Consider the following 12,003-nt stretch of genomic DNA (forward strand, 5'->3'; position numbering starts at 1 on the left):
GTTTTTAATTGCCTTTTCAGAGGTAGGCAGTAAAATAAAGACCAACTACATTTCACTTTGTATTTTAAAAACATATTCTGATTACACCTAATGCTGTTATTAAATCTGGTTCCAAATCTATTTATTGGCTTGCTGTCTTCACTGGTAGACTACAGTTGTTGCAGTGTGGGTCTGTGGGGAGAATTTGTTTTAATTAAAAGCAAATTTACTTGTTATGCTCCCTCAATCAAGATAAATGGATTAAAGTTTCTTAAATATTCTAAACAAAAAAAAATCTTCAGAGTCTTAGGGGGCACAGAAGAGTCCAAGTTCATGTAGTGGGTGAACAATATTGCAAATTAGGCATTTTGTAGCAACACACTTGTGTGTAGACCAGCTCACTTCCACATACTCAGATGTGCATGTCAAAATAACCCGCATATAGTTTACACTTGCCCTCCACTTTAGAAACAAAACACCCAAAACGCATCTTTAGAGAAAGGAAACTTAAATGATTACATTTCCGTTTTTTACAGACCTGTGCAAATCGAAACTCTTCTGCAAGAAGAAACGGACTAAAAATGAAATCTGACCACAGCTTTATTTAGCAAAGAGAACAGTGCATACTTTCATAACATAATAAATCACATTTTAACCGTTTCTTATCAGAGCTTCAACAGAAGAATGTGAATGTACTCAAACCTGAGTTTAAATCAGTTAAAATGAAATGTTTCTTGGGATAGAGAAAAAAATAATGAATAAGACACATCCAGAATTAGCTCACAGCTGCAAACAGGTAGTGACAAAAGCTGAATTGTTTCTGATCATGTAATGAAAACCAGCAGTGGGAACCAAGTAGGGCTTTACCCAGTTCCTTTAACAATGGGAATTTCCGAAATCTCTCACTGAATTTAACTTCACAGGTGGATGTGCAGCTGATACCTTGTGCTTTGGGGATTTTTGGTTAGAAATTAGCACATTTATGCTTAATATATATGGTAGCATCTCCATGAGGAATGAAGAAACATTTGTCGTTGTGGGGAATAAGGCGAAATCATGCTTTTATTGACAAAAGAAACATTATAATGAAGTATGACTCCATGAGAAAACAAAGATGATTAAAAAAAAAAGTTTGTTTTAAATAGTCTCAGTTACATTCATTAATGGCTTTAGGAGTCTTTAGAACAGTTTAACAACGTAAAAATGCAGGATTTAATAAGAAAAAATAAGCATGAGCACAGAATAAGAATCCTGTTACATAATTTTTTTGTGTTTGTAAATAAAAACCACATTGTGATCAGCATACCATTAAACATTTACCTTAAAAAACAACTAATGTGTTTCTTTTTCAAGGCAGGGTTAAAGATGTATCAGAATGACCTACTTCAGTCAAAATTAAATAGCAAAATTTCTTTTCTTGTTGATTTCACAAAATTATAACAACTTAGATTTAAAATTGTATCTGTACTGTCATTATTTTTGGGTTGTTTAAATGGGGAGAAAAGGCTTCACCTTTGCCCATTTCAATTTAATTCAAAAACACATAATAAATCAAAGGGAAATTAAATATTTGTCCATTAGAAGGTGATTTCACACAGTGATTAGTCACAAGACAATGTTAAACAACTGTCTATCTGTTGCTTCCAATATCCTCTGAGTTTTTTAAAAAAATTGATTTTTGTTACTCATCGGGGCTTAAATGATTGGAAAGTCTTTAAGAACGTTTCAAGTACATTCTAACTACATATAGACTTTTCTATAAGATCTCTGATGTAATGCATATTGAATTTGTCAAAATGCAAAATGGAAGTTATTAACATTCTAACACATAAGTCTAAATTAAAAAAATAAATAAAGTGCGGTATTCTGCACTGAATACAGTCCTTGTAAAGCATGAGCATTTAAAAAACATTTGGGATCTATAAACATTTAGCAACTCTAATTCTGCATATAAACTTCTTAACTTTAAAACCATTTGCATTCATAATACCTCTATTTTTTTCAAGCGTAGCTTCTCACCTTCACACACTTTGTCCTCGATGTTAGCACCCTTTTTGGCAGATCAGAGTTAGGTGCAAGTAATCGACAATCATGCATAGTTCAGGTCGTAGACCATTGGGGTCATGAGGATATTCCCTACAAATACCCAAAGTCTCCATCTGTTAAACTTTACCGATCGCTCTACATTTGAACAACAGTGTGCCACAGTTGGAGAAATGAAGGCTGGCCGTTGACAAAACTCTGGGTGGTCTTCATTTCTTGCTCTAACAGTAAGACAGAGGAAGTCATATTCGGAGTCAGTAACATCGCCTCACTTCCATGTGGCTGCGGCAGGACGGGCGCCAGCACTCCCCCGGGTGCCCTTTGAACCCAGCAGCTGACCCGAGCGGCTCCTCAGGTCATGCTCGGCGCTCTCGCTCTGGGCCTGCTCCTCGTCATACCTGATGGAAAACAAACAGCGCGACTGAGATCCGGTTTCCTCCTCTGTTTGCTCTGACATGGAGCGTGTAAACACCGAGTCTAAAACTTTCTGGTTTCAGGATTAACACAACAGCGTCGGGATAAAGTGTGTGCCACTGCCTCTAAACGGCCTTCGATAGCTCAGTTGGTAGAGTGGAGGACTGTAGTGGAACATCCAGTTATCCTTAGGTCGCTGGTTCAAATCCGGCTCGAAGGAGCTTTTATTTTCTTCCCAGTACTTTGCATTCACAACAAAAACTACACAAAAAACCCTGTTTAGCTACATATAACCAACCACCTATACAAAAATATCAGAAACACTTCACATTCAATCAACACAAAATCAGCTTCAACTCCATAGCAATTCCCAATAATAAGATAAATGTAGATTTAAGCATAAAATTAATCATACGTCTGGCAAATAAAAGTTTTAAATGAACTTCATTCGACCAAGAAGTTTGTTTCTGATTGGAAATGAGTTTGTATGCCCCCATGTTGAAAATAAACAAAGTATTTTATTTTACACATGTCAGAGTTAAAGTAAAATTAGGAAAAAATACACTTTAAAAATAAACATCTTTACAATCATTTAAATTTAGGAATGAATAAATGAATAATTACATTTCAGATCAAATTATTAAATGTGAAATTCCTAATTCTAAATCAGATGTAATTATTTCTGGATTTGTTTAAATAATTTAATATTTTATGTGCTACACCGTTTAGAGCAGTATTAACCTTTAACACTAACATTAGTGATATTTTATAAAATTATTTTTTTTTAAGTGGGAAACAATCTTGTATTTATTCAAAAATAAAATTTGGACTAATTATATAGTTAATAAATTCTCAATGTATTTGTCTCCATTTAACTTTAATCATTTAGGAATTAATCTATTGGTTAAATTGTGATTGAAATGATCAATTGAACAGGTCAAACTTAATGTTTACATTCATTTCCATCTCAACCTTTGACCTAAAAGCAACTCCTTCGAGCCGGATTCGAACCAGCGACCTAAGGATTACTGATAGTCCACTACAGTCCTCCGCTCTACCAACTGAGCTATCGAAGGGTGTGACAATGTTTACCCAACAGTGGAGTCTACACATTACTGCTCTGAGGGAATGGTGCAGAATCTTTTTCAAAAAGTTTGTGAAAATAAGATAAAATAAAATAAAATAAAATAAAATCTAGACCAAAGAAGATGTTAGTTTTGGGAATAAAATAAAAACAAAAATAGGACTTACCAAATAGAATATATGAAAAACAAATAAATTGTCAGATAAGAATAAAAGTTTGTTGATAAAATAAAATAAATCTATAGATCAAAGAAGATGTTAGTTTTAGGAATAAAATTAAAAACACTCTGCTATCAAAGGAAATCAAAATGTAATTGGCACGAAACAGGATATAGATCAGCAGAAAAAAACCTAGACTCTGTATAAAGAAAATCTAAATAAAAACTGTAAATTAAATTAAATTAAATTAAACCAACAATGATGCTCCTTTCAGATGCAGAACAGCTCAAATTGGATTTTTAATGTGACAAATGTTCAGTTCATCTTATGTCATTTACAATCGCCAGTTCTACCCAAAGGCTGGAGGATGTTTTTGTCCGCCATGATGGATTCTTTAACCCCAAAGAGCTAGCGGAGGGTTTCTGTCACTCACAGGACTTGGTAGTTCCCCAGGGCCTCTCTGGGCGGACTGCGATTCCAGCGGCAGTCTGGGATCTCCCCGTTGGGCGTGACGATGTTGAGCGTGTCGTTGATGAGGTTGTATTTCAGAATGCGGTCGTTGGCTGTGCTGGAGGTCAGCGACGGAGAGGCGTTAACCTGTGGGTCACAAACATCACCATATTTACAGAAGTAGAAGAAGAAGAAGAGAGATTTAGGCTGTAATAAACCCTGAGTGGGTTCACGGCTGGTGGGAAGTGATTAATAATGCAATAGTTTATTTATTCACATTTAAATACCATAATGTATATTTTTATAACTATATGTCTTTGTTTAAATTTGATTGAAAATAATTAGAAATGTTAAAAGTTGTTTTATTGTGGTGGTATAAAATGTGAAATATTTGAATTAAATAAATGATTTTGATACATTATTCTCCATGATCCGTTTTCAGTTTTCTCATTTTTAACTAAAATAAATACATTTTTAACTAAAACCAAATTTCTAGAATTAAAATGTATTGTTTGTCACTGTATACATGTACAATGAGATTAAAGCCAACCAAAACAGTGCAAACAATATAAGAAATATAAACATAAATATGATGACATTTCCAATATTAAATCAAGTAAAAGATATCAGAACTAATTGATGATCATTCCCAAAACCCTGAATAATTAAAATATTTCTAAAAATTGTTTCAGACTGATGTATTTCACATACATTTCACTGAAATAAACACTTGTTTTTAAATTTGTGGGTTTTTTTTGTTTATTTTAATGTTTTTCAAATAGTTAGGATGCTAATAGGTATGAAAGAAGAAGCTGCAAAACATATATTTGAAATCTTCATATCAGATTACCAAATAAAAAGGAAAGAAATCCAACTTTCTGTTGTTTATTAGGATGAATTCTTGGTGAAATGTCACTGTGCGTAAAATCTAAAACGACTGGGCAATGAGCGACGTTGTTAATATCAAAAATGCCGCTTGGAAGAAAAGTACCAAAAAATGACAAGAGGCTTTTAAACCATTTCACCGTCTGTAACTGAGTGCTAAATTCAGAACCGGTGGGACTGAGGAGCAGACTCACTGAGTTTCTGGAACGTGTTCCTCACAGAGGAACGTTTTTTGCCCTACAAACAACTTTGCGCCGCTGGAAATAGATCGGATCGGTGTCCGCTAGCAGAAATAACTCAGACACAGCCTAGAAACCCAGCAGCACAACGTGCAACCGTCAAATGAGTGCATTGTGACTCATTACGAGGCCACAGAGAGATATGTTTACCAGAGCTAAGACAGAGAGCAGCAAATAGAAAGTGTCTGCTGTGTTTCCATCAGTTTCTGTTAGATGAATAAAGAGTCACAAACACACAGAGAGCTTCTCACCAACCAGCAGCACAAAACGAGCGACTAAGATGGGAGAAGATGAGCAAGTCTCATTCTGGAGGTTACCAGAGAGACAGTACTGATCAGAAAATACCAATGATTGATTATTTAGTCAGGAACTCTTTATAATGAAGGTTTTATTTAGCCTGAAACAATAGGGAGGTTTTCTGAATTACAACCTAAAAGGAAAACAGGAAGAAACTGAGACAGAGGGAACATCCTGAGTCAGCTGGTAATGAAAAACATCCATCCAACATCCATCCAACCAACATCCATCCAACATCCAACCAACATCCATGCAACATCCATCCATCCATCCATCCATCCATCCATCCATCCATCCATCCATCTAACATCCATCCATCTAACATCCATCCATCTAACATCCATCCAACCAACATCCATCCAACATCCATCCAACCAACATCCATCCAACATCCAACCATCCATCCAACCAGCATCCATCCAACATCCATCCATCCATCCATCCATCCAACCATCCATCCAATCATCTAACATCCATCCATCTAACATCCATTCAACATCCATCCAACCAACATCCATCCAACATCCATCCAACCAACATCCATCCAACATCCATCCATCCATCCAACCAACATCCATCCAACATCCAACCATCCATCCAACATCCAACCAACCATCCATCCATCCATCCATCCATCCATCCATCCATCCATCCACCCACCCATCCAACCATCCATCCATACAACATCCATGCATTCAACATCCATACAACATCCAACCATCCATCCAACATCCATCCAACATTTTCCAAGTATTGATCCAGACAGTTTTCCAACTATTTATTGAAAAAAAACCCAGATCAACAGAAGACTCCAAATAAACCCAAAGCTGGATTCCCAGCTTTGCAGGAAAGGGTTTATTCTTTAGGCTTCATAACTTACGAGGTGAAAACATTTCAATGCGACTGGCTTGGAGAAATGTGTGGGGGATCAGTTGCTGGGGACTTTAGATCAAGGACCCCCCCCCCCCCCCTCCATTAAAAGGATTCTATTCTTGTTCCTATGAATATTTTGCTTTTTTTGTTATTGAAAAACACTGTGATTCATTGTCCATGTGAAGCTGTGCATTCATATATATGTAGATAACTATTCTGGCTGAGAGTGAAAGGAGTTTAGAAAAGCAGGACTTTTGAACAGGCGCGTAGGGCAGCCTTGGGTCCTAAGTGCTTGCTGTGTTGAAGAAGCCGAGTAGTAGATAGCAGCCTGAGTGTGACGCACGTTGGACTATGGATGTTGTTCGTGTTTCAAGAAAAAAAAGAAAGTAAAGAAAATGTACAACAACCGCATGTCTCGACATCATTTTTGTTCGAGTGTGCAACAAATGACTCACCTCGATGAGCCACGGCTTCAGCTTGTCGTCGATGATGATGTCATACCCGTAACACTCAAAACAGTGCTTGTCATTGTTCATCACAGGCTAACAGGGAAGAAAACACAGACTGAATCAGCAAAACGAATAATTTTTCATTTGTTTCATCAGTTATCAAACAACCAGAGTATAAATACACCACACATCTATCAGCAGCAGATGCTTTGATGCCTTTGAGAGGAAGTGAGTAAGAGCTCGTATTTAAAAAAGGAAGTGTGTTTAGTGTCCTGTGGGCTAAAACAATATTAAGACATGCAGGTGGTTTTACAGCTCTCAGAAATCAGACGGCCTTTTGTCACATTAAAAAAACAACGTAAAAGGTTTCGGATTCTGCCTGCACAAGTTTAAATTACAACAAAAAAAACTTATTTAGCACCTGCAGGTTTTAGAGGTGTAATATTTCATTGGTGAAACGTTTCTGTTTTCTGCTAGAGGTGCATACAGGGAAGTATCTGCAAACAGGTTCAGCACACTGAAAGGTGATTACACAATATGGATAAGTGAGCGCAAGACTTCCCCAGCGACGAAAAAGTGAGGAATAAATATTTACAAAAGCATTCACACATCTTGCACAAACTTCAGTGCGTTACGTTGCAATTTAATGTGAGAAACCAGAACAATTTAGAGCAAAATTTAAGGATTTAGAAAACTTTTGAAAGTTCAAGTATGGCATCCATTTGTATTCAACCCATTTACAATAAACTACATTGATGTTTGAGGTGGTTTTGTGGCAAAATGTGAAAAAGTTGTGTGAAAGAAGTGTCAGAATTAGAGAAAACATAATCAGAAATAAGCAACTCTTTTATTCAGTCATTCATGCTATAAACTTACTGCAACCGCCTTCAGTGACTGCACCACGATCCAGTGGATCTGATCAAACAGCCGGTTTGTCACCTCCTTTCCTCTGGTGCTCTCCAGGTACAAGCGAAGATTACTGACTGTCCACTTTCCCCCGTGAACGTGGTTGTAGTCGTCCTGTTGGAAAACACAGATAAACTGGAAATGTGATGCTTTCTGTGAAGATTCAAAAAACTAAAAGAAATATTACGACCTTAAAAATAACCAAAAAAAGTATTTTTTGATGCGTTTTAGTCATGGGAAAACTGTTGTGTCATTCCTACATCCCTGTGTTTGATGAGAGAAAGTAGTAGCCAGTTGCTGTCATTAAAAGCAGGTGTTTCAGCGGTTAGCTAATCTGCAGGATGCAGGTTTGCATTAACATAATGGAATTGTTGCAAATCAGAGATATTTTCTGGTCATGAACAAAAATTTTAATTTATTGGAAGGACCTCCAGTGAAGAATTGAGCTGATTTGACCATTTCTGATAGAGTGAAAATGAGTAACACTAATACTTAACCAGTATGAACTTTACAAAAATAAAAAAAAAAGACAGGGAGAAATTGGGGAGAACAATTAGTCAAAGATGGGGCTGGCTGCTCCAGACATTTCTGAGTAAATCTGAATGTTGTTTCATAGCTGCAACTTTGAATATCTTTATGTTAGAATGTGAATATTACCTACTGCAGATAATTTGTTTGGTTATGCTTGAAAAATGCTTGAAAAATGGAAAACAACCAATAAAACTGAGATTACTAAAAGGAAACTCAACTGTTACACAAATTAAGAGAAATAACTTCAACCTCAGTCTCAACAGATTGTTTGAATGATGAAGAAGTTCATCTAAAATGAACGACTATATTTGTGGAACTATAAGACTAGCAAAATAAATACCAGGCTTTCAAATTAAAGTGACAGTACTTGATTTTTGTATATTTCTGCACCAGCAGCAGATCTGTACTTCACCTAAGTTGAGGAAAATGCTGTTCCTTTTGATGACAACTCACCCCGTGTTTCTGGATGGCCACATTAGTGAGATGCACAAACATGTTGTCCAGCTCACTGGTGCTGGGTGTGTACTTCACCGTGCAGAACCGGCAGAACCCCAGTTTGTACCTAACAGATCAGATCAGACAGATTTATTCGAATTCATATTTTCTGTTAAACACCATATGATTTCCTGGGCGGATAATCGACACATATACAGGATATAGTTTTGAAAGGTGCTTACATGTAGCACTTTAACGGCCGATATGTTGTCACCAGAACATAAAGTCGAAGGTCAAACTTCTTCCCGCCAATCAGCAGAGGGTTGTCGATGTACAGAGAGATCACATACGCCTCTTTCCCGCTGGATGCTGCAACAAACCTGGAGGCAGGACGGAGCGGCAACACCCACTGAGAATACCATGATGACTCTTTTGTGGTTTTTCTCCATCCAAAGCTTGAAAGGAAACACGTTTCCTGACTTACGTGGACGTCCGGCTGTCGCGCGACCACTTCTTAATCTGCGATAGCTTGTTGATGAGGAAGATGCCCTTCCCCTGGGCTTTCCCGCAGGGCTTCATGATCCAAGTGCTGGACGGATTCTTGCGAAACTCCTCCACAAATAAATTATAATCAGCCGGGAGCATAAACGTCACAGGAACAAAATCTGCACAAGGAAGTTAAAGGAAAAACATCAGGACTGTTCACGACTGTACATATATCCACCTCTGGGGAACATTACCCAGATAAATGTATTTTCCGTTCTTGTCCTTCTCTGCAAGCAGACTTCCTTCCTTTTCCAGCTCCTTGCGGTAGCGCTTGATGTTCTTGATCATCAGGTCTTTCCTGGTCAGCTCGTAGTGGTTCGGGAAATGGTTCACCAGCTGCTCATCCGACAGCCGGTAGCCGGTGTCCACGCTGAACACGTTCCTGATGGTCTGGATGCTCATCCTGCATGTTGGTACACATCAAGTTAAACAGCTTCATTACTGGACCATCTCCCACCAAACAAATTATAATATTCAATTAATTCTTCCTAGTAAGAGAAAAGAGCATAAACTCCTAATTAAATTTATAGAACCAACTAAAAAGCAGCCATACTCTAAAGAAACACTTTGAATTAGCTTCAGAAAGAATGGAAAACACGAGATAAGGTATGCTTTTTTTTTCCTTTTAATTAACATTGAAATAAAATGGTATATTCCCATTTTGAAGAGTGGCTAAGAACTCAGGATAATAAATTTAAACCTCACAGAAAAATAAATTAATGGATTACTAATAAACAAGTTCTTTGAAAAGTGTGCCACACATTTTTATTAATCATTTAATCACTTTTTCTTAGAAATCGTTATATGTTGTATTTTTCTAAAAATGTTATGTGTTGGAATATTAATTTAGATGTAAGTTTAGGCAGAGCAGCTGTTTACTTTCATCTATTTCCTGCCTTATTTGAATGGCCTGTTCTTTAGGGCGGAAAGGAGCCATACAGGATGAAGAATCATAAAAACACAAACCTCAGGGCAATTTAGAAATACCAATTAACCAAACAGTTATGTTGTTTTTGGACTGTGAGAGGAAGTCGGCCACGCCAGGATTCAAGATTTTCTATTTAACAATTATTTATTTACTTGTTTTTCGCTTCACTGCATGTGCGTTAAAATTAAAGATAAGATTTTTTTTTGTATTGAGATTACTACTTTGACTTTATAAACAGATATAAAGAGTGAATATAATTGTTATTTTGGAGAAAAAGTATATTTTTTTTCCTTACATAAGATATTTCTTCCTTGCTTAATTAGCGAAATTATAAAAAAATTTTAGACGTATTTTTAATTATGATGTGGTGCTAGAACCTACCAGTAGAAATTCCAGTCCTCGTTTTCTGTCACTTGAACCCATTCTCTTTTTTCAAAGTTATTGATGAGGACTGACTTCTCAATATCTGTCACCCACTTCACCTTCCCGGCCATGGTGCCTTCAAAACATCATGTCAACAAATATCAAACACACAATACTCACGAACATATTTATATAAACACAGCCTGAGATGTGTGTGAGATCATTTAGGATCCTCTTTAAGATTTATATACAGTCAGCTACCTGCAAATAAGTGCCAGGAAGCATCCAGTCATCAGCATCTGCTGCTCTGACGGGCTCCGTTAGCAGGCTGCTGAATCCTCCCCGGGCTGCTGCAGACACTGGGCGGCCATCATCCGGGTCAGGGATGCAGTCTCATCCGCAGGCTGGTGGCTGCAGTTTTACGGCCAGGCAGCTTGTAAAGCATCACCGTGAGCTGAAAGCTAGCGAGCGAACGCCGCCTCCATGTTAGCTGCTGTAGCGGCACTTATTGATTCCGACGACGTGAAGCGGTGACGACAACGCCCAAGACGGCCAAACTACAACGAGGCATTTCTTCGAGCTAAAAACCGGACAATTTCTGTGCAACTAGTGAAATACCGCATGATTAATATAAATGTTTGAAAAGGGTGTGTCTCAGGAACGCCGAGAAGATGTTGCATTACGAGAATAACCTAGCAACGGAGGACGCAGTGATGTCACTGCGGGGTGTCATTGCTACGTTTTACCACAGGGGGTCACTATTTCACTGTTTCTATTTTTAACAACAGGCCGGTGGCTGCAGAGTGCCAAAATATGTTGAATTCGTCATACGCGATGGAGAAATTTCATTAAACCTGTCTGTATGAGTGTACAAATTTGATGATCTGTAATAAATAATATTTGTTTGTCTTTTAAAATACCTGCGATTTGTGGTGAATCGGTGCTATATTAACCCAACCGAGGTGGACTGAACTGAAAAAGAAAGTTGAATTCTCAGTAAGAAATAGTTGTAGAGTAATATATTTCTTGCCTACATTTAAACCAAAATTAATAACTTGTTACGACTCAATTGGTGTTTATCGGGTGTTTCTGTCTCCCCCTAATGGTCAAATTTGCTAGCAGCAGGTAAAGGCGTGGCCAATTGTACTTTGCAGCAGTTACCTGAGAGCAACGAGATTAAAGGACGCTGCTGTAAGTACAAACACCTTTCGATTATTTATTTGATTTTATAACTAACGATAACTGCTAATGATAATGGGTTTTATATTTTTTACAGGGCGGCGTCCTATTTAATCTACATTAAAGGTATTTTTACTTTCTTTTTTCACTGTGAGTGCACCTGTTTACTTGCCAGGGTGGGAGCACTTTACTTTCGATAAACATTCAAATAAAGCACTATTACAAAATGAAACACAATGCGTGT

The 12,003-nt window shown here is 37.3% G+C and overlaps 1 protein-coding gene and 2 non-coding genes across 3 annotated transcripts; 1 reads left to right on the forward strand and 2 right to left on the reverse strand.

Annotated features, from left to right (window-relative positions):
* Positions 1-561: 561 nt before the first annotated feature.
* On the reverse strand, positions 562-11,608 carry ttll1 (tubulin tyrosine ligase like 1). Its single transcript, XM_005811933.2, has 10 exons — positions 10,842-11,608; positions 10,599-10,716; positions 9,484-9,692; positions 9,228-9,408; positions 8,986-9,123; positions 8,762-8,870; positions 7,748-7,891; positions 6,878-6,964; positions 4,112-4,275; positions 562-2,420 (listed from the first exon to the last, which is right to left on the reverse strand). Exons 2-10 carry the CDS (start codon positions 10,709-10,711, stop codon positions 2,291-2,293), a joined length of 1,275 nt encoding a protein of 424 aa, XP_005811990.1. The 5' UTR covers positions 10,712-10,716; positions 10,842-11,608; the 3' UTR covers positions 562-2,290.
* trnay-gua lies at positions 2,570-2,656 on the forward strand. Its single transcript is given in 2 exon segments — positions 2,570-2,606; positions 2,621-2,656. It is a non-coding gene; the product is annotated as a tRNA-Tyr (tRNA).
* On the reverse strand, positions 3,427-3,512 carry trnay-gua. Its single transcript is given in 2 exon segments — positions 3,427-3,462; positions 3,476-3,512. It is a non-coding gene; the product is annotated as a tRNA-Tyr (tRNA).
* Positions 11,609-12,003: the final 395 nt, after the last annotated feature.

This window comes from Xiphophorus maculatus, chromosome 17, assembly GCF_002775205.1.
Source record: "Xiphophorus maculatus strain JP 163 A chromosome 17, X_maculatus-5.0-male, whole genome shotgun sequence".
Classification (NCBI taxonomy): domain Eukaryota; kingdom Metazoa; phylum Chordata; class Actinopteri; order Cyprinodontiformes; family Poeciliidae; genus Xiphophorus; species Xiphophorus maculatus.

Excerpts from the sequence above, each read along its gene's own strand:
- ttll1 (XM_005811933.2), bottom strand. The coding sequence starts at position 10,711 with ATGGCCGGGAAGGTGAAGTGGGTGACAGATATTGAGAAGTCAGTCCTC. Across the intron at positions 6,965-7,747 it reads AGTCACTGAAGGCGGTTGCA|CCTGTGATGAACAATGACAA; the intron begins GTAAGTTTATAG and ends CTTCCCTGTTAG. Across the intron at positions 2,421-4,111 it reads CTGGGGAACTACCAAGTCCT|GTATGACGAGGAGCAGGCCC; the intron begins GTGAGTGACAGA and ends GTTTTCCATCAG.